Source organism: Pogoniulus pusillus, chromosome 13, assembly GCF_015220805.1.
Source record: "Pogoniulus pusillus isolate bPogPus1 chromosome 13, bPogPus1.pri, whole genome shotgun sequence".
Classification (NCBI taxonomy): domain Eukaryota; kingdom Metazoa; phylum Chordata; class Aves; order Piciformes; family Lybiidae; genus Pogoniulus; species Pogoniulus pusillus.
The window spans coordinates 22,635,554-22,661,307 of NC_087276.1; the positions used below are offsets into that span (position 1 = coordinate 22,635,554).

The window sequence follows — 25,754 nt, forward strand, 5'->3', positions numbered from 1 at the left end:
AAGTCCTGTTCTCAAGACTCAATTTCTGGATTAAGATCCTTAGGGAAGTTAGTAAACACAGATCCCACCACAGCTTGGCCCCTTCTCTAACCCCTACTCACTTTTCAGTGGTACCAGGCACTGCATTAACATTCTTTCCAACCACAGCTGTTTGAGAAGTTAGATGAGTTAAACACCATGAACGTGTGCTGGAGCAGAGTGGGTGCATGAAGCTATTTGGCAAGTCACAGGCCACAATAAAAAAAGGAATCATGAAAAAACCATTATTCATTCTTTGCCTCAGCCTCTCAGCTGTGGACTCGAGACCCAAGTCCACATACTGGATACAGCTGGCAATTAGATGTGCCAGACAAGAAGCAATTAAAAAAAAAAACCAACAAAACTATTTGCCTGGCAGAGCCCTCTGGTCCTTCAGATGCTGCACAGCCATACCACTGACTACATCTCAGCATCACTTTGCTCTCATTTGCTCAACAGCCACGACTTGCAAAAGTGGTTGGCGTCTAGAGGTGTGTCATGGGTTGAGATGAATCTGCTATGTCTAGGTGGGTTTGGAATCACTCCAGAAGACTTCACCACCTCTCTGGGCAACCAGTCAGTGCTGTCACCCTTGTTCTTCCTCTTACCTCTCAGCCTTTAGCTCTTGCTGAGCATTGATCAGATCCCCTCTGGGGCTGCCCTTCACCAGGCTCAACAGCCCCAAGACTCTCAGCCATTCTTCCAGAATCACTCCAGAAGACTCCACCACCTCTCTGGGCAGCCAGTCAGTGCTGTCACCCTTCTTTTCCCATCTGCATTTCAACTGAACTGCCTCATCCAAAAGGAATCACCTCACACAGCTTCCAGGTCTCAAGAGACTAAGGAGGGTCATCCAGCCACAGCATGACCTCCCTCCTTCCCTGCCACGCTGGATACCAGGTAAGGAGATGACAAAAGGCTGCCCCCTCCCTCAAGGACCTCTAAGCCAAGCCAAAACCCAGCCTAGGGCAGGGAGGGGAAACCCTGACACGCAGGACTGAATGAGGTGCATGTGGGAGAAATGCCAAGTACCATCAGCCATGATTAACTTTCAGTCTCTCCAATGAAAATATGGTTGTCATTAGCCTCATTAGCTCCCGGTTGCACTGCATGGCAAGAGGGTCACCTGGCACTCCTCTTTGTTTTCACTGATGTGTCCTATCAGCTGCTTGCAGTGTTCTTTGAAACTGATCTGCCCCCTCTCTTCTGTGCGAGGAGGAAGCGCCAAGAAAGCAGCTTCCTCGACAGGAAGGATGACCCCCTGAGATCCTTCAGCTTTGGCTTTAGGTTTCTAGAGATAAGCTTTTCTTTCTGGGCAAAGAGGGAGGGGAGTCAGGGAGGAAAAGGGGTGGGAGGCTGCTATCCACAATAACAAAAGAAATTCCTGAGGTTTATTGCCAAGGGCCAGATCAAGGAATAAGATACTCTGAGTTTTCTTCTTGTTGGGATATTTTGGAGAGCTAGACAAAAAAATAAAGGCAAGGTTGCAAAAAGGGTTCTCTGCAAGTAGGTTTATTTGCAAAGTTTGCAGCAAACTGCAAATGATTCCAGTTTGGCAGCAAGGTAAGACTTGAGTTAAACAATGGTTGGACTCCATCATAAAGGTCTTCTCCAACTGAAATGATTCTGTGACTCTATCTGGGATTCTTTAATGCACAGAATTGTACACAGCATTAATCTTTGCTTAAGCTTCAACCTTTAATGACTGTAGAGTTGATACAGAATTGTCTCAGGTGGAAGAGACCTCCAAGATCAAAGTCCAACCATCAACCCAATGCCATCATGGCCATTAAACCAAACTGCTATGTCCACAGGTTTCTTGACATCTCCAGTAATGGAGACTCCACCACCTCCCTGGGCAGCCTGTGCCAATTCCTGACCACTCTTGCAGGAAAAAAAAAGACTTTCTTAATCTTCGACCTAACCCTGCCAGGCCATTTCTTCTCATTCTATCACCTGATACCAGGGACAAGAGACCAACTCGTGTAGCTTCCAGATAGGCAGCGAAAGCAGGACACAAACTGATGGGAAGACCTTGCCAAGGTCACACACATAGTCTAATCCATCCATTCTTGCTTCTGCAGTGAGGTCACTAAGAACATTCCCAAGTGAACTGAGTCTGCTGATGAAACCCAGGACACACAAGTTCATGGATTCAGAGACCTCATCTTGAATACTGCATTCAGTTTTGGGCTCTCCAGTTTAAGAGGGACAGGGATCTGCTGGAGAGAGCTCTCTGTAGCAGAGAGCTACAGGGATGATTAGTGGACTGGAGGGCATGGCTTATGAGGAGAGGCTGAGGGACCTGGGGCTGCTTAGTCTGGAGAAGAGAAGACCAAGAGGGGATTTAATTAATGGCTATAACTATCTGAGGGATGGGGGTCAGCAGAGGGGGGACAGGCTCTGCTCACTGCTGCCTGGGATAGGACAAGGAGCAATGGGTGGAAGCTGCAGCACGGAAGGTTCCAGCTCAACCTGGAAGGGGGAACTTCTTTCCTGTAAGGGTCACAGAGCACTGGCACAGGCTCCCCAGAGAGGTTGTGGAGTCTCCTTCCCTGGAGACTTTCAAGACCAATTTGGACACATTCCTCTGTAATCTATGTTAGATTGTGTGGTCCTGCTCTTGCAGGGGGGTTGGACTCAATGATCTCCTTGGGTCCCTTCCAACCCCTAATATCCTGTGATCAATTTTGAGTTGGAAGGGATCTTAAAGATCATCTAACTCCAACCCCTTTCTACCATGGGCAGGGACACTTTCCACTAAAGCAGGTTGGAAGGGACGTTATAGACCATCTACTCCAGTCTCCCCACCATAGGCATAGGCAGGGATGTCTCACAACTAGACTCAGCTGCTCAAGGCCTCATCCAACCACAATTCACACATCTGTTGTTTTACAGCTAGAACAAGAAACTCAGGAGAGTTTAATTTCTAACCTGTACTGGACAGGATGACACCAGGCAAAGCCCCAAGTGCTTCAGACCACAAAACCAAAGCTCTTAGACCATAAGAGGGAAGAAAGTGGGGAAGAGGTCCATTTAATGCCTACTCATGCTCTCCTAGAGAGCAGAAACACAGCCTTGAGCATCTCATTAGCCCCCAGCACTTAATAGAGTTCAGCCTTGTGTGCTAGTGGATGAGCTGGTGGCTGCTCAAGACTGTGACTGAAGTCTTGCACAGGTCAAGTGGGTTTTAATGAGACACAAGCCAGAAACCCTCCACAGCACACAAGCCTTTCTTCTTTCTTTGCTCTAAATGAACCTCTGAGGATGGCAATTTCACTGCAATTAAATTACATGTCCCAGAGACAGGCTGTCATGACCTGCAGCATATCTGTCCTCCCAGTAAGTCCTTAAAAGCCATCAACACGGCATTCAATCAGCTGAAGATGAGCAAACACCAGGCTTTGGGGACCAGAAAGACAGAGGCAGGTCCTCCTCTCTGTGTTCTAGAGAAGTGTGGCAGCACTTCTTGGAAGCCAGCTAAGCACATGGCCTCAAAGGCTCCACAAGCACAGCTCAGAAGACACTGCCCCACCACCAGCACCATTCTACAGCACTCAGTTTCCTCTTCTTTGCTGTCCTACTTAGGCTTATTTTACCCACGTTCCACAAGGGAAAAACAGAGTGAAAAGCACATTGTAGCCACCTCATGCTATAACATTTTATTTATTGGCTTGTTTAACCTATTCCCTTGAGCTCTTGTAACTCTACCAGCATCTTAGCCATGAGAGGGGGAGGAAAAAGAAAAGCAGTAGGATTTAAAACCCCACGATTCTAGTTTTTGTATCAAGTGTCTTACAAACTGTACTAACAGAGGCCAAAAGGCTTTGAAAATGAAACACAATAAGCAAGGGAAAAGGTTTTCAGATGCTATTTGAAAATGCTGGGGGTTCAGTGGGGAAACAACAGAAAAAGAAACAGGAGATCAGTGGCAGAACAGTGTAAGAGTTTGTTCACATAAAATGTAGTAACTCTCTGGAGACACCTTACAGTGGGCTCCAAGTGACTCTACTCCACAATTACTAACTCTCTTTAGAAGTGCATCAGCTGCTCTGGGGCAAAAGTGATTTCAGTGGCTGAACCTGATACAAGCAGGACTTGCAGACTGCACTGTGGTGCACTCCCACAAAACCTTTTTAAGCATCTGTAATTACAAAGAACCACAAGGTTGGAAGAGACCTTCAAGATAAGAAGAGTCCAACCATTAACCACAGCTCTACCAAGTCCACCACTAAGCTACATGCCCCAGCACCACACATGCACAGCTTTTAAACCCCTTCAGGGGTGGCAACTCAACCACCACCTCCAGACAGCCTGTTCCAATGGCTGACAAAACTCCCAGTGAGATGTTTTTCCTAATGTCCAGCCTAACTTCTATTACACTCAAACTGGGTCCACTTTTCAGAGTCATAGAATGCTTTAGATTGGAAGGGACCTTCCAAGATCCAGTCAACCCCCTGCATTCAGGAGGGACAACTACAAGTAGGGAAGTTTCCAGGCATGGAGCATCCACTGACCATTTGGGCAACCTGAGCCAGGGTCTCATCACCCTTAGTGTAAAAAATTTCTTCCTCCTCTTCAGTCTGACTCTTTCTTTCTTAGTTTAAAACCATCACCCCTTGTCCTGTCACAACAGGCCATGCTAAAAAGCCTCTCCTCAGCATTTAAGTACTGAAAGGCCACCAGAAGATCTCCCTGAAGCCCTCTCTCCAGGCTGAACAACCCCAACTCTCTCCACTTCTCCCCACAGGAGAGAGCTTCCAACCCTCCCATCATTGCTGTGGCCTTCTCTTCCCCACTTCACCAAGTCCATGTCTCTGCTGTGCCCCCAGCAGAGGGGCAGAATCCCCTCCCTCTACCTGATGCCCATGCTGCTGGGGATCAGCCCAGGACATGGTTGGCTCTGGGCTGGGTGTGCACAGTGCCAGCTCATGGCCATTTTTATACAGTTTTACTACAACTGGGCACAGTCTGCAGTAATGACAAGAAAAACCAAGGCTAAAGCTAATAAAAGGATCAAGCCCTTCACCCAGCCCTCAGGTCAGACACTAAATATCCTTTTGCACTGGCAGATTTTTGGATTCTTGGCAGTCTCCTGCTACTTCAAAAGGGCAGAGGAAAAAAAGAACACCACAACATTTTAAGACAGATACACTGAGCTTCTGATGCAAGGGCAGCACCACTATGTGCATGTCCTGTGACCCAGAGAAGCCACCCAGGTTTACTTGGGGGAGACCTCAGAAGACCACAAGTATTTTAGGAACAGAGGTCCCAGAATTCCAAGAGATTCCCATTGCATTAATCTTTCCAATGTGACATTTCACAGGCAACAGAATTAAAACTGGTCTCTGAAATCCAGCCTGGTTTTGAGACTCACCAGAGTGCATCTCCCCCCAGCTCACCTGCACTTTGGCAGAGCCAACAATAAACTGCCACAAATCAAGAATCCAGAGGCAGGACAATATCCTGGCTCCACTTCTCAACATTTTAGGTTGCCAGAGTAATCCTTATCCCACAAAATCCACCACAAACAGCCTGTTTCTAGAGCAGCTTTCTTAAGGGTTGTTACACCCTCCAAAGACCTTTAGCTGGTCCCTTGCTGGGCTGTCCCAGCAGGCTCAGCTGTCCCCAGACACACAGGTGGAAGTCAGCAGTACTGGGGCAGGCAGGCAACACGTCCTGCCTTTCAAAGGAGATGGTGTGCTCTTCTAAAGCTTCCTCTGACTGAGCCCAAGCCAGCTGGACAGCAGTTGAAAGACTCTCTCCTTCAGCAGCACTTGGTATCTGGAGACTCCAACCCAAAACAAATAGAAGCATTTACAATTAACATAGAAAAAAAGGCAATAAAAGGAAGAAATTGTTCCTCACTGGCCTAAAGAAGAGAACTCTCTCCCCTCCTTATCATTCCCTGACTTCCCAGGCAGCTATTGCAAAGGATTTTGCTGGGTTAGGTCAGGCCATGGCAACTTCTAGGAGTCCACACCTGCCAGATGCAGAAGAACACTAAGAAAGATATTATAAGATCTACAAAAACGTGGCCACAGGAAGAATTTCTTCCTCATTTCAGGTGTCTCTTTGCTGAGCTATCTCCTCACCCTGATCATAGAATCAACCAGGGTGGAAGAGACCTCCAAGCTCAGCCAGTCCAACCTAGCACCCAGCCCTGTCCAGTCAACCAGACCATGGCACTAAGTGCCTCATCCAGGCTTTGCTTCAACACCTCCAGAGATGGTGACTCCACCACCTCCCTGGGCAGCCCATTCCAATGCCAATCACTCTCTCTGCCAACAACTTCCTCCTAACATCCAGCCTAGACCTCCCCCAGCACAATTTCACAGTGTCCCCTTGTTCTGTTGCTGCTTGCCTGGCAGAAGAGACCAACCCCACCTGGCTACAGCCTCCCTTCAGGTACTTGTACACAGCAATGAGGTCTGCCCTGAGCCTCCTCTTCTCCAGGCTGCACACCCCCAGCTCCCTCAGCCTCTCCTCATAGGGTTTGTGTTCCAGGCCTCTCACCAGCCTTGCTGCCCTTCTCTGGACACCTTCCAGCATCTCAACATCTCTCTTGAATTGAGGAGCCCAGAACTGGACACAGCACTCAAGGTGTGGCCTGACCAGTGCTGAGTACAGGGACAGAATAACCTCCCTTGTCCTGCTGGCCACACTGTTCCTGATCCAGGCCAGGATGCCACTGGCTCTCTTGGCCACCTGGGCACACTGCTGGCTCATGTTCAGCCACTCTCTACCAGCATCCCCAGGTCCCTTTCTGCCTGGCTGCTCTCCAGCCACTCTGTCCTCAGGTATTTCTGATCAGGAATGCCTGCTAACATTATCCTTTTTCCCTCTTCTTAAGAAGTCCCTGCTGTCTTTAGCAGATGCTTTGGAGAACAAGCAGAAATCACCAAACCCTCTCAATCTGTCCAAATTTGGCAGTAAACCAAAAGTTAGCAGACCATCTAACCCCACTCACAAACCAGTGTGAAAAGGGAGTTTCACAGCCAGCCTCATCAAGCTCTGGAACAGGCTGCACAAAGAAGTGGTTGAATCATCATCCCTGGAGGTATTTAAAAGCCATGTAGATGTGGTGCTGAGGGACATGGTTTAGTGGTGACCTGGCAGTGCTGGGTTAAGGGTTGGGCTGTGCTCTGAAAGGTCTTTTCCAACCAAAACAGTTCTATGATTCTTAGTTTTAAGGCCACTGTTGCCTCCCACTCACAGCCAGCAGCAGATTTCATGCTACTTCAGGTGCTCTCAAAGCTCATCCCTTGTTCCACCACAACATCCTGGAGGAAGATGAGAGACCACTTGGGCCCTCCTTTGCTCTCTCCAATTTACTTGCACTGTAAATACCTAGCCACCCAGCATTGCCTTCTCCAGGAACTGACTGTCACACTGTATGCACAATCATAATGTGGTTTTGACCACTCAGTGATCCATTTCAGAGGATCTGAAGGAAAATATAACCACAAGTGAATGAACTGCACTGCTGGGTTGCTTTGATTCTTTTCCCTCACCCTGCTACAAGAACCACCTAATTTCCTGTTCAACATACTCAATACCACAATTAAGAAGAGATGAAGTTCAGGCAGCACCTCCTTTTTCCATAGAATTATAGAATGGTTTGGGCTGAGGTCATCCAGTCAAACCTCCTGCAGGCAGCAGGAACATCCTCCACTAGATCAGGTTGTCCAGCCTCACCTTCAATAGCTCCAGGCACATAGAGCCTCAACTATCTCCCCGGGCAACTTGTTGCAGTGTTCCAGCAGCCTCATGCTGCAGAACTTGCTCCTCACACCCAATCTAAATCTGCTCTGCTCTCATGTCAAACCATTGCCTCATCCTGTTACTGCAAACAGTCCCTCTGCAGCCTTCTTGTAGCCCCCTTCAGGTACTGGCAGGCTGCTCTGAGGTCTCCCTGAAGCCTTCTCTTCTCCAGGCTGAACAATCCTAGCCCACTCAACCCATCCTCAAAGGAGAGGTGTTCCAGCCTCTGGCTCATTTTTGTGGTCCTGCTCCACCAGGTTCATGTCCATGTTGAAGGCACTACAGCTGGACACAGCACTCTCTCCTCCTCTTCTCTCATGACTCTGTGAGAAGAACCTGCCCTCTCTTTCCTTGGTGTGTCACTGCTCTACACCAGGAATCATCTGCCTATGCCAGAGTAGCTTTTAAACTCCAAATCTGAAGTTGCAAAGGAGGAAAAGAAAAATACATCCTTATCTCAAGCTTCAAGAGTCAATTCCTCTAAGCCACAAGACCCACAAAAGGTGAACTCTAGGTTCCTCTTGCATTCCCAATGGCCAGCTCACTGTCTGCAGAGACATAACACTTGGCTGTGGCTCCTAAACCCCAACTCAGGATGAAGCATTTGGACACAGTCTGCTGGACACTGGTGGTGGTTCAGCTCAGCAGCAGATAAAGCCTCCCCTCCTTATTGCCCACTCTTCCTTAAGGCCCTGAAAGATGACAAAATTGTGACTTTTCAGTACCTTAAGGAGGCCTGCCAGAAAGCTGGGGAAGGACTTTTTAGGATGTCAGGTAGTGATAGGACTGAGGGACATGGAACAAAGCTAGAAATTAGTAGATTCAGACTGGATGTTAGGAAGAAGTTCTTCATCATGAGGGTGGTGAGAGCCTGGAATGGGTTGCCCAGGGAGGAAACCCCATCCCTGGAGGTGTTTAAGGTCAGGCTGGATGAGGCTCCAGATAGCCTGGCCTAGTGTGAGGTGTCCCTGCCCATGGCAAAGGGGTTGGAATTAGATGATCCTTTGGTCCCTTCCAACCCTGATTGATTCTATGAAAGCAGGCACAAATGGATTTCTTTGTCAGAACCTCAAGAGTTCCCCAGCTCTGTCACTCCTCCATCAGTGGCAGAGAAGACATCACCCCCCCTCACCCTTTGCTTTCTGTCTGCCAGCACCAGGAAAAGCAGCTGGGAGCAGAGGACCAGAGCAGAACTCAACTGCCCAACAAGACACTGTGCACATATTCACAGCTACAGCACCAGCACACTGAGCATTCCAGAGCACCTCGTGGACAGCAACCAAGGAAGCATGTTAATGTCTTAACTAGCCCACTAGTCCAGATGCATTCATAGCAAGCCTTCAGCCTCAGGAGTCACTGCAAGTCCAGTGTTAAAGCCACAAGACCTTTTCAGCTTGAGAGGGAGATTGCTAGGGTTGGGTTTTTCCCCTCTCCATAAACAGAACCATAAAGAGAAGGAAGGAACTTGCCCAAATTTTGCTGTTAAAGTGACACAAACTCCTTTATCTCTGGAAGTGAGAGCAGGATGATGCTTGAAATCTTGCTCTATAACATAGAACATCTAGAAAAACACAAGAGCAGTTTTGGGAAATGGGCAAAGGAAAACTATCCACCAAGTTATTTTTCCAATGTTGTGGCTTTCTTCCACAGTCAGAAGTTCATGCTGAGTTGAGAGCTGAGAGAACAGAGCTTTTCAGAAAGCAGAGGCTGTTATCTTTCACCCACTTACATACCAGCTGGAGTAGGATGGGAATGAATGGGCCAGGACAAGACAAAAGGCTGCCCAAGCACATGCAAACCCTTAAAACTGCATTCACCAAGTCCATCCACAGCAAAAGTGTCCTGCCATGTGCTACAGAGGTAGATTTGGGAGGAACATCCCAGGGATGAGTTGTATGGGGTCCACAGCTTGGGCATCTCTTCATGGCCTGGCCTTTTACCTCCTCAAAGTCACCACATCATCTCTGCTACGGGCAGAGACAAAGAGGTGAACTAACACCTGGAGCCTTAACAAGTGTGGGGACAGCCTAAAGCCTTCCCTTGTGCAACAGAGCCCCTCCCTGCAGCAAGATCAATGTGCAGAGTCACTATTTCTGCTTCACTTTTCCACCACAGGCTTCATGTCCTTATTTTGGGTGTCCCAGCTGCCTTTTGGATAGAAGTCAAACCTCAAAGCCATTTCACAAGGTAGTTATGAGGGGAATTCCCTTGCACCAGCCATGAGGGGAAGTTTTCCACAGCACTTTATGCAGCCAGTTTGCCCCCCACAGAATCACAGAAACATGCAGGTTGGCAAAGCCCCTCAGGATCACCAAGTCCAACCTAGAACCCTACTCTAGAAGATTCACCTTAAACCACAGCCCTAAGAATGCAATACAAATGACTCTTAAACACATCCAGGGTTAGTAACTCAACCACCCCCCTGGGCAGCTCATTCCAGTGCCTCACCACTCTCTCTCTCTGTAGAAAAGCTTTTTCCTCTTGCCCAATCTAAACCTCCTCAGCCTCAGCTTGAGGCTATTCCCTCTTGTTCTGTCTCCAATTACTTGTGAGAAGAGACCAGCAGCAGCCTCACCATAATGTCCCTTCAGGTAGCTGTAGACAGCAATGAGGTCTCCCCTCAGCCTGCTCTTCTTCAGACTAACCATCCCCAGTTCCTTCAGTTGCTCCTCATAAGATTTATTCCCCAGGTCCTTCCCCAGCTTCGTTGTCCTCCTCTGGACCAACTCCAGCACCACCACATCTCTCTTGCATTGCAGCACCCAAAACTGAACACAATGCTCAAGGTGTGGCCTCACCAAAGCTGAGTCCAAGGGACAAACCTCCAAGCTCCTGCTGGACACAGCACTTTTAATACAAACCAGGATGCTACTGGTCTTCTTGGCCACCTGGGCACACTGCTGGCTCACATTCAGCTGCCTATTACAATGCCCTGATCCCTTTCTGCCAGGAGGCTCTCCAGCCACACTGCCCCAAGCTGCACACTCCTACATCACTCCTCAGCAGGTGACCAACCTCAGACACTAATAAAAAGTCAATGTCTGCAACAAACAGCAAGAGATTTCAGAGAAAAACAAAGTAGAGAGATTGTGAACCTACCAGATCTGTCCAACATTGACCAATGAGAGGTAGAGAAGCCACAGGACAGCCATGAGGACCATGTTTGCACATCCAGACACCAAGACAAAAGCTGAAGTTGCCAGGCCAAACAGGGAGAGGTAGTCCAAGATGCTGTCCATGTCCGACCAGTCCAAAAACCAGATGATTGTTGGTGCATAGCTCAGAGCATCCAGGTTTATCTTCCCTTTGCAATACTTTTTGACACTCTGCAGGTAGAGTTTACATGGCAGCAGCCCCTTCTCTCCTATCAGCTGCTTGTTTTGATGGTAAGCCACAAGGAAGGCCACAACTGGAAGAAAACAAGGAAGAGGGAGGGGAAGAATCCCCCACAAAACAGTATTAGCAATCACCCAGGCTGGAATATACCTTTTAACCCCAGCCTTACAGAATTATATTCATGTCTTTTGGGAAGGAATTTTGTCACATGTCCTCATCTCCATTAAAACACAACACACTCATTTCTGTCAGAGCCACGATGCAGAAGGCAGAGTTCTATAAATACTCTCTGCCTTCACACCAGGAAATGGCACAGGGACTGTTTTGAGATCATTTTCTCCTCAACAGATGTAAGGGACATGCCACTTGCTTCAGGCAAACTCAACAGTGCCCTTCTGGGAAAAGCTGCCTGTAACTGAGCGACCTGACCCAGGGTAGAAGCAGGAGGCTCAGCCCTGCTCTGTTAGACTCTGCGTGACCTTATGGTAGTCACAGAAACTATTCATCTCTTCATGCAGATGAGGAAGAGAGCCTAACTGCACTGCAGAGAGTAACTAATGCATTCATTTCAAGCCTTTCAGATGGCATTTCCTTTCCACAAAGAGGAAATATTGAGAAACCCTCCATCCATGCATGGATTTTGGGGAGCACAGTCAATGGAGTCACAAGAAGCCACACAGTTCCCTCCTGTGGTAAAGGGTTAGACTTGATGATCTGTGAGGTCTCTTCCAACCCTGATGATACTCTGATACTGTGATACTTCCACGGCCCCAGATTCACAAAACACTTTGCAGTGGCAATGGACAACAGCTCCAGCTGTCCAGGTCTGCTGCTGACAGTGATCATAGAATCAACCAGGTTGGAAGAGACCTCCAAGCTCATCCAGGCCAACCTAGCACCCAGCCCTGGCCACTCAACCAGACCATGGCACTAAGTGCCTCATCCAGGCTTTTCTTCAACACCTCCAGGGATGGTGACTCCACCACCTCCCTGGGCAGCCCATTCCAATGCCAATCACTCTCTCTGCCAACAACTTCCTCCTAACATCCAGTCTAGACCTCCCCTGGCACAACTTGAGACTCTGTCCCCTTGTTCTATTGCTGCTTGCCTGGCAGAAGAGACCAACCCCACCTGGCTACAACCTCTCTTCAGGTAGTTGTAGACAGCAATGAGGTCTGCCCTGGGACTCCTGCTGCTCTCAGGACAACCCAGGGCAGGCTGAGGGCAGATTGTGCCTTCAGGGTTATGCTTTGACTTCAGAGGATAACACATCTCCTTATCACACTGCCTGTGCATTTATCAACTATTAGATTGTGTGGAACACACTTAATACTTCAAAATGCTGCTAATGAGAGAGCTTAAGCTGATACCCATCACTCAGGAGGTGTTCAAAGGACACCTTAATTCTTTTGGCAGCACAACAGTTAATGGTTACCCATCACAACTGCAGGACACAGTCATATGGTTGACCTTCTGGATCCTCTCACATCTTGCTAAGTTGGAAACACAAAGGCTTAATATTTTCCTCTCCTCTAAATTGCTACTTTTCACATGCTGCTCCAACTCTCTCATTTCTAGTGTCTAGGCTCTTGAGCTGGACAATCTTAGAACAGCCAGATGCTTTTTTAACAGCACATAAGCAATTTAATTACAGATACTAGACCTAAAATTTGATGTTCTACAGAGAGAGTTGGTCAGCTTCTAGGGATTATCTCATATTTCAGGAATCTCCTCCAGTTACCAATTTGCAGTTCATAACTGCAGCCATCCCCATTTCTCAGAAACAACTTGATGAAGGCCAACATTTCCTGATTAGCCTCCATGCATTTTGCTCCCAGCAGCTAACTTACCCATCCTTCAAACCTTATCCAAACACCAGCCACGTCACATGCAGCAACAGCAGAGCTCTTGCAAAAGGTCAGTTGGTTTCTGTCCCTCCCTCCCCCCCCCCACCACCACACACCTCCTTCCAATTCTCCTTAGTTAATGATCAAATCTGTTTCCTTCCTTATCTGCATACTGTCACTCTGCAAACATGAATTCTGGTGCTCAGCTGCTTGTTGTCTCTCACTGGGAAAACTGGTGGGAAGGCTCTGTGAAATTATACCCCTGAGTTTAAACCCAGATTATCATTTCTTTGAAGTTCAACTAGCAAATCAAAGTCTGCAGTCCCAGGGAATCAAAATAAATGTCCCATTTCCCCCAGACACACACAAAGGTCTCCAATGGATTTCAGTTAATCCACTTAGCACTTACTGCAGCTCTTTGGACACGCTGTGTATTTTGTTCTCATTTCAAAACCCACTGAAAAAAAAAACCAATCCAACGTGTATCTGAGGTCACTGGGAGGCTCCTATTGATTTCAACAGATCCTGAATCACAGCTCTGACACAATAAAGTTGGGAGTTTAATTGGTTGTGCCTCTTCCCATCCGCCTTTCACACACAGTGAAGGATTTTCAGTGCTTTTAGGGGCCCATAAAAAGATGGGCACAGACTTTTGAACAGGGCCCCCTGAGACAGGACAAGGGGTGATGGTTGGAAACTGAAAGAGGGAGATTCAGATTACAGAGAAGAAATTTTTGCACCAAAGGTGGCAAGGCACTGATCCAGGGTACCCAGACAGGTGGTAGATGCCCCATCCCTGAAACCACTCCAGGTCAGGTTGTTCAGGGCTCTAAGCAACCTGCTCTGCTTGCAGATTACAGAATCAGCCAGGGTTGGAAGGGACCACAAGGAGCAGCCAGTTCCAGCCCCCCTGCCATGCCCAGGGACACCCTACCCTAGAGCAGGCTGCACACAGCCTCATCCAGACTGGCCTTAAACACCTCCAGCCATGGGGCCTCAACCACCTCCCTGGGTAACCCAGTCCAGGCTCTCAGCATCTTCCTCCTCACGTCCAGGCTGAATCTCCCCACCTCCAGCTTTGCTCCATTCCCCCCAGTCCTGTCACTTCCTGAGAGCCTAAAAAGTCCCTCCCCAGCTTTTTTGTAGGCCCCCTTCAGATCCTGGAAGGCCACAAGAAGGTCACACCTGGGAGCCTCCTTCTTCTGCAGACTGAACAGCCCCAACTCTTTCAGTCTGTTCTCACAGCAGAGCTGCTGCAGCCCTCTGAGCATGCTTGTGGTCCTTCTCTGGACACACTCCAGCATCTCCACATCCCTCTTGTCATAGTGGCTCCAGAACTGGATGCAGTACTCCAGCTGGGGTCTCACTAGAGCAGAGCAAAGGGGGAGAATCACCTCCCTGGTCCTGCTGCCCACACTTCTCCTGATGCAGCCCAGGCTCTGGTTGGCTTTCTGGGCTGCAAGTGCACACTGCTGGCTCATGTTAAGCTTCTCATCCACCAGCACCCCCAAGTCCCCCTCCTTAGGGCTGTTCTCCAGCTGATTCCCCTGCTGACTGGAGGGGGATTGGATTAGATGAGCTTGTAAGGTCCCTTCCCACCCAAACCATTCCATGATTTCACCAACTAATTTAAGAAAAAAACCAAGCCCATTCACACAGAATCTTTTACTTGATAATGGACACAGAGGGACAGAACTGATTGCAACACTACAGAAGCAATTTTGGATCAGCAAATTAAGGGGGTTATATTTTATTCACCTTTTTCTACCAACACAGGTCAACACAACTGTGAAATCAGAAAGCCTGACAGGGAAAACAGGCAGATGTGTAATGCTTCACATAACTCAATATCTTCACTTTTGGTTTGAGAAAGGCCAAATCTTAATCTGTGGCTTGATCTCTCTTGATTAGCACTGCAATTTGCTGCCCAGCTTTCCAAAAGTGCCAATCAAACCCACCTCTAAGTGCTGCAGAAATTACTGCCCCAACCCATAACTGCTAATCAGAGTTTTTTTATTCCCCTCCCCCCCCAAAAAAAAATCCAAATGAGGCCCCTGCATGGTATGCAAGATAAACAAGGAAAGGGCAAATTAGGAAAAGCAAAACTATAGCAATTGCAGAAAAGTACACAGTGGATGTACAAAATACTGCACAGCCTTTAAGTCTGAAAACACCAAAGGCTGCATTATAGGTTGGCAGGAGCTGCACATCTAAAGACTGCCCAGTTTGGGCTCCAAAGTGGTTTCCTCCCACAGCACCAACTTCTTACAAGATGCTGCACTGCTGATATTTCATCTATTACAGTTTCATGACTAAATCACATCAGCAACAGCCCTAACTTTGCCAAAGGCTCACCTAACCCAAACCAAACCCTGACTGAATCATAGAATCAGTCAGGGTTGGAAGGGACCACAAGGATCATCTAGTTCCAACCACCCTGCCATGGGCAGGGACACCCTACCCTAGATCTGGCTGGCCAGAGCCTCATCCAGCCTGGCCTTAAACACCTACATCATCACCTCCCAAGCCACCAGAACCAGCATCCAGCAATCACTGTTCATTGCTCTCATATTTCATTTCCTAGATGTGCTGCTCCATCCTGGATCCAGCTCCCTCTCCTGGACACTCCCCTAGCTGAGCAGCTGTCTCACTGCTCTCCCCCTCCACTCATCTCCAGCATCTTTTGGACCACCTTTGAAGAGCATCTCCTTAGACAGGATCTACTTCTCAAAACCCCCATCACCAAATCATCTAGATCCAGGCACCAGATAAGTCTTCAAGAGGCTTCACCATGTACCAAGTGGTTCTCATGTTATCAGATACATGCACTGGTTGAAACTAAAGGCAGACTCTGCAAAGGATTTCAGCAACACAGGAGATGCACACATCCTGGGGCAGGGGGGGAAGAATTGTTGAGCACCTTGTCACAGCTTCCTCTTCCTGAGCCAATCTCAAGAACCTGCATCCTTAAACTGACTGCAATAGACCCTGCTCCCTTCTCCAGGAACCTTCCTTTTGGCTTAGTCACAGAGGGGGGAAAAAGTCCCTGTTGCACCCAAAGCCTGTACTTTTCTTCCTCTTCCCTAACACCTATTCTGAAGCCTCCCTCCCACTGGCCTTGAATTTGGGGATTTTCCACTCTCCATCTCCCCACTCCCTCCAGGTAAAGACGGTCAAACAATTTTGCTTCCACTTTGGGCACTGGCTGGCATGTTCTCTGCACTGCCAGGGCATGGGGCAAGGTTAACTGCTTCTCTGGTTTGTTCTGTAGCTTCAAGGGCAAGAAGGTGGCAGAATTCTGCTCCACAAGCCAGAATTCACCATCTGGTAAATCAGCTGATGAGGAGTTGGGTGTTTCCAACCCAGGTCAGTCTCCTCTGCTCCACCTGAAGCACTTTGCCACTCTTCAGAGCATTTCATAGGATCAGCCAGGGTTGGAAGGGACCACAAGGATCAGACAGTTCCAACTTCCCTGCCATGGGCAGAGACACCCTGCCCTAGAGCAGCCTGGCCTTAAACACCTTCAGCCATGGGGCCTCAACCACCTCCCTGGGCAACCCATTCCAGGCTCTCACCACTCATGCTCAACAACTTCCTCCTCATGTCCAGTCTGAAGCTCCCCACCTCCAGCTTTGCTCTATTCCCCCTAGTCCTGTCACTACCTGATAGACTAAAAAGTCTGCACCTTTATGGATTGAAAACAGCCTCAGTGACTCCCATGCTCCCTCCCACTCCAGAGGCAGATGGAGCCTTTGACAGCTCACATGGGAGCACGCTCCCCTACCTGCTGCCAGCTGATCTTTACATAAGTAATACATGTAAATTGTCAGCAACTGCTAATAGACCTTCAATACCTGTTCTCACCTCAGAAGATGCTTCACTGTACTTTTCCATTAACTCCCCTCCCTCTCCCAGCCTCCTCTCCCTCCCCACCCCCCCACAACTGAACCTGCTTCTTGTTCAAACCCACATGCTACCAATAAACACAACCCAAGCATGCAAAACAAGAGTTGCCCATCTGAACTGATTTGGTCTCTCCACGTTGCCCTGTCACCTCAGTTCCTTTCCCCCAGCCTGTCATGGTAGCAGAATGAGAGAAACCTATTCTTCATGCTCTATAAAGACTTAAAGATGTGAAACCTTTTTGGTCATATGGGATCTCTCCTCTCTCCCCCCCCCCCATTAAAATAAGTCTTAACTTCTACTCAAAGCCCAAACCACAAGAAGAAACGAACCAAGAGCACAGAGCTTTGCATGAAAACCAAACTACATTTTGCACACATCGAATAAAATCTGCCTGGAGCCAAATATCAAGTGCACCTTTGACCCAACAAAGCACTCAAAGAAGGCTGGATGCTGGCAAGCTGAGGTTGTACTTCTGAAAAGAAGGAGGTGGGGGGGAGGGAAGAGAATATTCATGGTATGTTCACTATTAGCAGCAAAAGGAATCAAATGAGTTTTCAATTGATAAATTCCCCTGCAAAGTTTTGTAGCACAGGAGCAACAACAGCGTAGTAGTAGCATGCAAAGAGGCAGGGTGAAGCCAAGCACCTCCTTTTCATCCTGCAACCCCACAGCCCCAGAGGAACACACAACAAAGCAGGCTCCTCTTCACACTTTTCTGTTGTATTGCCATTCACAGCAAAGCTAAAGCTTTGGAGTGGTTGCTTTGGAGGCTTTTAAAGGTCTTATCTCCCCATTGCCTCTTTGTTTGCAAGAATATGAAAGCAAACAGAAAAAGCTGGGCTGTGCCATTGCTAAGAAGCTCCCCAAGACCTGGGTTGTTTTAAAACCACACCAGCCTGCAGCTGGAGGATGCCCTGAGAAGATCCCTCTGCTCCAGATCAGCTTGGAGCAAACAGCAGACTGGTAGATAAGATTCCTTCACAGTTCTTGTTGTCATTTCCCCTAACTATCATTGGTTGCTCTGGTGAATGTGCTTTGCTCAGGACCAAACACAGTCCTGTCTCACACAGCTCTAGGGTACACAGTTAAGGGGGGGCACGTATAGCTTGCTAAGAGGACACTGTGCAAACAGTCTGCTCCTGCTGTACAGACTTGATAACAAGCTCTTCACTGAAATAAAACCTTTCAAGGCAGAAAAAGCATCAGAAGATATATTATAGTCCTGACTGGGCAGGCTGAAAGCTATTGGGAGCCTTTTAATATAGCTGAGGGTAGAGAAGGGAGAAAGCAGAGGAGAGATGGCAGAGAGAAAGCAAGGAGGAAGGACACTGGGGAGAGCCAGGAACCTACAGGAAGCCAAACCCCCCCCCCCCCCCCCCCCCCCCACCGGAGAGGCTTTAGATTTCAGAATTAGGAAGAAGTAGCATGAACCTCCCATAGCTCCAGCTCTGGGCAAAGAAAATACTACTATTAAACAATACAGGAGGAGAAGGAAGATAAACTGCATTTAAATAATAGCTTTTATTTCAAAGCACTCTGCAGAGCCTGGCTGGAATTGGGAAGGGTGGTATCTAATTACTTAAACTTCTACATCTGGAAGCTGATGATAGTCATCATCCACAAAGGGCACCTAACAATGATTTAGGAGAGTGAAGGGAGCAAACAACAGGCACTTATTGTCAAGAGCTGTGGGCCCAGCTGTTTACCTCTAACAGCCGCCCCAAGCAGACCTTGAAGACTCTCTGCAGTGACAAAATGCCAATCCCTGCCATAAGAGCAAACATATAGTGCAAGAGCAGGAGAGGAAAACCTTGACATTTCAGAATAGAGCTCCTGCAAACCTCCTTGTCCCATGAATTGCTGTATTAGAGACTGCAATTAGCCACCAAGGGACAGGCTGCAGTGATGGAAGCATCTTCATATAGCACAGCAGCATCATAGAGAATCACAGAGCAGGTTTGGTTGAAACAGACCTTTAAGATCACCAAGTCCAACTGACAACCCATGGCCCTCAGCACCACATCTCCATGGCTCTGAAACCCCTCCAGGGATGGGCACTCCACCACTGCACTGGGCAGCCTGCTCCTGAGCTTGACAACCCTTTGTAGGAAGAAAATGTTCCTTGTGTCCAACCTAGTCCTCCCCTGGTGCAACTTGAGGCCATTTCCTCTTGCCCTATTGCTTGTTACTTAGGACAAGGTAAAGACACCTCACAGAAAGAGGGGTCTGAGCAGCAGAGCAGAGGGCAAGACCAACACAAAGCTCTCTTCCTCAGTGTTCAGGGATGGATTGTGTTACTTTACACTCTCCCCTTCCAGAAGGGTTTTAATTAAGTCTGCCCACACTTATTTGGTGAAGTACAAGAAGACTTTCCAGATCTGCAGAGATCTCTGGAGGTCCAACCCAAACCATTCTATGGTTTTGTGACCCCAGTTGCAAAGAGCAAACCTTACAGAACCCTTTCAGCTTGGCTCCATTTTCCCTTTCCTTCCCACTCCTGCAAGCAGCAGGTGACTTTGGTTGCTAACCTCCACACATCGTCAGATCCTTTCCCACCTTCCCATCTCTAACTTGCCTCTCAGAGAATAGCTGCTTTGCCAGGGACTTCCCAGGCTCTGGTTGCTTTTGGAAACTCCCTTTAAAAAGCCAGAAGGGGAAAGTAGTTAGAACCAAAGGAGTGGGGGAGAAAGGAGGACACACAGAAGGACACTTCACACCTGTCTTGCTCTGCAAACCAGAAGGGGAAAGTAGTTAGAACCAAAGGAGCAGGGGAGAAAGGAGGACACACAGAAGGACACTTCACACCTGTCTTGCTCTGCAAACCAGAAGGGGAAAGTAGTTAGAACCAAAGGAGCAGGGGAGAAAGGAGGACACACAGAAGGACACTTCACACCTGTCTTGCTCTGCAAACCAGAAGGGGAAAGTAGTTAGAACCAAAGGAGCAGGGGAGAAAGGAGGACACACAGAAGGACACTTCACACCTGTCTTGCTCTGCCTATCCTCCTTCCACAGAGGATCCAAAGGGAGAGCATCAACTCAGCTCACATCAAGCAATAAAACAGCCCCTTGAGAACGAAGTTGGGGACAAGGAGGAAAGGACAGCCCCCCAGACCATGCTCAGTGATTTTGCTACTCACCTCAGCATCACTGCATGTCCCAAATCCTGTTCCTCTCCCTCCCATCCATAGGTTCCTTCACTCTCCCACTCCTCCCTTTCCACCCAGGAAGAACAAGCTTTCAGCTCCCACAGCTGCTCTAACAGGCAGGAGCTACAAGCACCAGGGGGGGTGACCACTTCCATGATGCTTTAACACAAGTTCCCACCCCCAAAGGATTTGTTACTTAACACAGCAAGAGTGAAAGGGTTATGTTTAAAGGGGTGAAGTGAAAGAAAGGGGGAAAACATCCCAGGACTGAGGAATGTCAAACTGTCACACAGGCATCAGCCGTTTCCTCAGCCAGGCTGAGACTCAGCATGTGCAGAAACAGGGAAGGGGGTGGGGAGGGGAAATAATCTGTCAGGGTAAATGGTTCCATCTCCAGAAACAAGCTTGGAAGAGCAGCTTGGCACAGAGGCTTTAAATTCTTTGCTGCTGTTTCTAAACCCAGACTCTCAGAAGAGATCAAAAGGTAAACCACCCTCCCTTGAGAGCATCCCATCCCAACAGCCACATCATGGGTTTGCAGCCTTTGACAGAAGAATCTGCCTGTTCACAATCTCTCCATAGAATCAACCACGTTGGAAGAGACCTCCAAGCTCATCCAGTCCAACCTAGCACCCAGCCCTGTCCAATCAACCAGACCATGGCACTAAGTGCCTCAGCCAGGCTTTTCTTGAGCACCTTCAGGGACGGTGCCTCCACCACCTCCCTGGGCAGCCCATTCCAATGCCAATCACTCTCTCTGGCAAGAACTTCCTCCTAACATCCAGCCTAGACCTCCCCATCTCCATCTCAGACCAATTAGTTTTCAACCAAGGAGTGTTTCAGTTGTAAGTTGTGCAGCATCTCCCCTGCATTGGGATCAGAGCTGGAGACCCAAAACTGCAAGTGACAGCTCAAGCCCAAATTCACAGAATGGTAGGGGTTGGAAGAGACCTCTGGAGGTCAAGTCCTGCTCTCCTGCCACGGCAGGTTCACTCAGAGAAGGTCACACAGGAATACACCCAGGTAGCATTGGAATGCCTCCAAAGATGGAGACTCCACCACCTCTCAGGGCAGCTTGCTTCAGTGTCCTGTCACCCTTAAAGTTCCTCCTCATGTTTGAATGGAACTTATGTTCAAGTTTGTGCCCATCACCCCTTGCCCTGTCATTGGGCACCACAGAAAAAAGGCTGGTTCCACCCTCCTGGCACCCACCCTTTAAATATTCATCAGCATTGATGAGATCCTCCTCCCCCAGTCTTCCTTTTTCCAAATCTGACCCGTCTCAAACCTGGCCCAAGTTTCTGGCTTTAGGTCATTAGGTTTGGGGTGGTTTGGCCATCACTCACCTACAACAAACAGCAGAAGTCACTGCTACCTGACTACAACCAAGGTGAAGTTGTGCAACGAGCAGGTAAACTTCTCTCTCACATCTCTGCCATGGTAGGAGGACAGAAGCATCCTCTTATCCTGCTCCTTCCAACTCCACTACTCAAACTCCTTCCTCTGAGACTACCTTCTCAAAAAGGTTTCCTCACTCTGGACCACAAGATCATTTTGGGGGTCTCGTCCCTGCTTCTGCCACTCCCAGGTGTTCCCACTGCCATCTCCTGTTTCGAAGAGTGCTAAATCCAGTTCTTCTCCCTACACACTGCCATCCTGTTCTCATTCACCAGCCTGCAATCTTGGCTTCTTTCTCTGCCTTAGGCATCCTCACTCCTCCTCCCTTTCTCTCTGCAGCTACTAAGCTTCAATCACTTCTAGGATTAAACTCACCTGACCCATCACATCTTACTGCTCTCACTTGCCCAGATCAGGTCTCCCACTCAGCAGAAGGTCCCAAATGTCCAATTCACTCTTCACCCTCCTCTGACTCATCACCCCCTTACCAACTCTTTTCCCATTCCCCCCCACCAAACGTGCCAGCAGCACCCTACAGGACAGCATTTCAGTGCCAGATGTGGCATATTTCTAATGCCAAACCCCAGCTCAGAAAGCAGCAGCAGCAACCTCCTCCAAACCCACAGCAGAGAACACCAATCAGCTTTTCCTAAGGAAACAGCAAGCTGAGCTCCGGGAAACTCAGCAGCCTGGATTTCCACTGGGGAATTTTGGAATCACTTTCATTTTGACTGAAAGAGTCATAACCCTGCATTTCACCCAGAGCTGAAACCAAACTAGAAACAGAGCACGTGTCAAACCCAGCCCAAACTACGGCTCCTGCACGGTTTTGATGCAGAATAATCTAAGCAGGCTGGCAGCCTACAAATCCTAACGATTCTGTGGACAAATCTGGGGCACATTTAGAATTTGTAACGTAGCATGTTACATGTCAGTTTGGGTTTCACTGCGAATATTTTTGCTCCAGTGGAACACCAGTGGGGTCTGAGCGCAGCTCTCGGTGCTCCTGGCCAGAGACGGAGCCAAAGGAGCACAGCCACAACTGGAAACTGTATCACAGTATCATCAGGGTTGGAAGAGACCTCAGAGATCATCAAGTCCAACCCTTTACCACAGAGCTCAAGGCCTAGACCATGGCACCAAGTGCCACGTCCAATCCTGCCTTGAACAGCCCCAGGGACAGCGACTCCACCACCTCCCCGGGCAGCCCATTCCAGTGCCCAATGACTCTCTCAGTGAAGAACTTTCTCCTCACCTCCAGCCTAAATCTCCCCTGGTGCAGCCTGAGGCTGTGTCCTCTCGTTCTGGTGCTGGCCACCTGAGAGAAGAGAGCAACCTCCTCCTGGCCACAACCACCCCTCAGGTAGTCGTAGACAGCAATAAGGTCACCCCTGAGCCTCCTCTTCTCCAGCCTAACCAATCCCAGCTCCCTCAGCCTCTCCTCGTAGGGCTGTGCTCAAGGCCTCTCCCCAGCCTCATCGCCCTTCTCTGGACATGCTCAAGCATCTCAATGTCCCTCCTAAACTGGGGGGCCCAGAACTGAACACAGCACTCAAGGTGTGGTCTGACCAGTGCAGAGTACAGGGGCAGAATGACCTCCCTGCTCCTGCTGACCACACCATTCCTGATGCAGGCCAGGATGCCACTGGCTCTCTGGCCACCTGGGCACACTGCTGGCTCATGTTCAGGCGGGTATCAATCAGCACTCCCAGATCCCTCTCTGTCTGGCTGCTCTCCAGCCACTCTGACCCCAGCTTCGTTTATATTCCCAGAGCTGACTGAGACTAGTCTGGGCAATTTCTAAAGTGTGGGGGGGCAGGGTACACCCAAACCATCACAAGGGACCTCAAAGACCATCTAGTTCTGACTCCCCCAAACCGTGGGCAGAGACACCTCCCACTATCCCAAGTTGCTCATGGAACACCTCCTAAGGGAGCATCCACAAGCTCCGGGGGCAATCGGTGTCCTGAGCACGCCAAAGCCCAAGGTGGCAGCTTTGCTGAGCCCCTTCCTTGCTTTGCCAAAGGTCCAAAACTCAAATCATCTCACGATCCCTGCATCCCAGGGAGCCTCCAACCTCTTCTTCCCCCACAAGTTCACTTCTGTTCACAAGAGATAGGTCCAGGAGGGCATCTTCCCTGGCTGGCTCCCTCACCCGTTGTGCTAGGAAGGCAATTTCCACCCACCCCAGGCACCTCCGCGCTGTTCTCTCTGCTGTGCTGCACTGCACTGCACTGGCAGCAGACATTTGGAAGCTGAAGTCTCCCAGAAGACCAAGGGGTAGCAATGGCAAAACCTCTGGCAGCTGCTCAGGTGTCTCCTGTCCCCTCATCCTGGTCCGGTGGTCCGTAACAGACCGGCTTGGCTTGGGAGAAAAGCAGCCTGGGCTTGGCTTGGGAGAAAAGCAGCCTGGGCTGCTCGGTGCAACCGGACCCTCCACACCACGACGTGGTTTGGAGCTCAGAACTAGAGCAAAGCCCTCTGCAGCCCCGCATTTGCCCACAGCTCGCCGCCGAGGTTAGGGGGCCATGGTCCTCCTCTGCAGCACCAGCAAGGCGGTGAAGCGGCCGCAGCCCTTCTGCCCCAGCACGATGGGACTAGCCCCGTAGCGCCAGCACGGACCCCGCCGCCCCCGGGGGCTCACCCCATCCCCACCCGAGGCTTTGCAGCGGGGAAGACCATAAGGGCACAAGGGGCACCCCCAGCTCTCCGCAGGGCTTACGGTGGCTACGAGCCCGCCCATCCGCCCGCCCCCCGCGGCTCCCCCGGCCCGGCCCGAGCCTCCCCCCGCTCCCCGGGCAGCTGTGGGGCAGCGCCCGGACACTCACAGTACAGCAGCGCTATGCACCGCAGCAGCACGATGCGGGTCAGCCAGAAGGTGCCCTGCGGCGGCTCGGCCTCGCTGCCCGCCGCAGCCCGCTCCGGGGCCCCGGGGCCAGCGCTTTCCGCCGCCCGCTTCTGCCTCTGCCGCAGCTCCGTGCTGGGGGCCGCCATGTCTGAGCCGCAGCGAGCATGCGTGGGGCCGGCCCCGCCGAGCCGCTGCCGCCGGGCCGGGCGCGGGCTGCGGGCGCTGGGGCAGGCTCCGGGGCAGGCTCCTTATGGGGCGGCGGCGGAGCAGTGGGCTCAGGTGACTCTCGTCAGGTTCGACGAGCTGAAGTGCAAGGTCCTGCAGCTGGGTTGGGGCAGTCATCAATCCAGGCTGGGGGATGATGAAACTGAGAGCAGCCCCGGAGGGGAGGACTTGTGCTGGGGACGAGAAGCTGGGCGTGAGACAGCAGTGGGCACCTGCGGCCCGGGAGGCGAACTGTATCCCGGTCTGCATCAAAAGCAGCCTGGCCCGCAGGTGAAGAGAGGTGATTCTGCTGCTCTGACGAGACCTCACCTGCAGTACTGTGACCCCAGCACAGAACGGACATGGAGCGAGGTCCAGAGGAGAGCCTCCAAGATGATTAGAGGGGCTGGAAGCACTCTGCTGTGAGGCCAGGCTGAAAGAGTTGACCTTACACACCCTGGAGAAGGCTCCAGGGAGGCCTGACAGATACATTTGAGTACGTGAAGGGAAACCACAGCAAAGGTTGTGTCTCACTAAGACACAGTTGGGTCTGGGCTGTGAGTGCATATTGCCAGCTCATGTCCAGCTTTTCACGCAGCCAGAACCCCCAAGTCCTTCTCTGCAGGACTGCTCTCAGCCACATCATCCCCCAGCCTGTGTCTACAGCAAGGACTGCTCCAGCCCAGGTGCAGTACATTGCACTTGGCGCCACAGCAGGACCCAGCTGGGATTTCTGTGGGTAAATGGCATTTGTACACTCCAACCCCAGGCTGTGTCCTTTGAAAAGCGACAGGAAAGTGCATACTTAAGGAAGAAAGGAAAATAGTTGTCTCCAAAACTCTTCAGCCACCTCCCACAGAAGGAAGCCAGAGCCCTCTGCAGAGCTGCAGCCCCCTCACCTCACCACACCTGGGCTCCAGTCCTTCAGAGCTTCTTAATGGCACAAAGTGGCTCAGAAGCTTTCACACTCAAGGTGTTTCAAGTTTTGCTTTGTGAACCTGGATTCCAGAAGTTTTATGTCAGAATACTAAATAAATCTTTGAAATCAGACCTCCACAAATGAGCGCTGATGTCATGAGTTGTTTTGCAGTGGGTGCTCAGATAATTTGCTTAACTCTTAGATTACCCCCATGGTATTTGTTCCAGTGAATGGAAATGGGGAAATTCCTCAGGTGTACAGCATTTGCCACTCTTGGTGGTGCTGTGACGTCTGCTTCATATAGCCATCAACAGCATGAATCCATGCTGAGTTCATAAAACCTGGTGAAGGATCTCGATAATCATCTT

The 25,754-nt window shown here is 49.8% G+C and overlaps 1 protein-coding gene across 2 annotated transcripts in view; it reads right to left on the bottom strand.

Moving 5' to 3' along the window:
* LMF1 (lipase maturation factor 1) overlaps positions 1-24,474 on the bottom strand; it is a 255,459-nt gene extending 230,985 nt beyond the window's left edge. For both annotated transcript variants that reach the window (XM_064153521.1, XM_064153520.1), the window contains exons 1-2: positions 24,244-24,474; positions 10,882-11,191 (exon numbers count right to left, since the gene is read on the bottom strand). In XM_064153521.1, the coding sequence (XP_064009591.1) occupies positions 10,882-11,191; positions 24,244-24,409 (476 nt within the window). In that variant the 5' untranslated portion in view covers positions 24,410-24,474. The remainder of the gene's footprint in view (positions 1-10,881; positions 11,192-24,243) is intronic.
* Between the last annotated feature and the right edge of the window lie 1,280 nt (positions 24,475-25,754).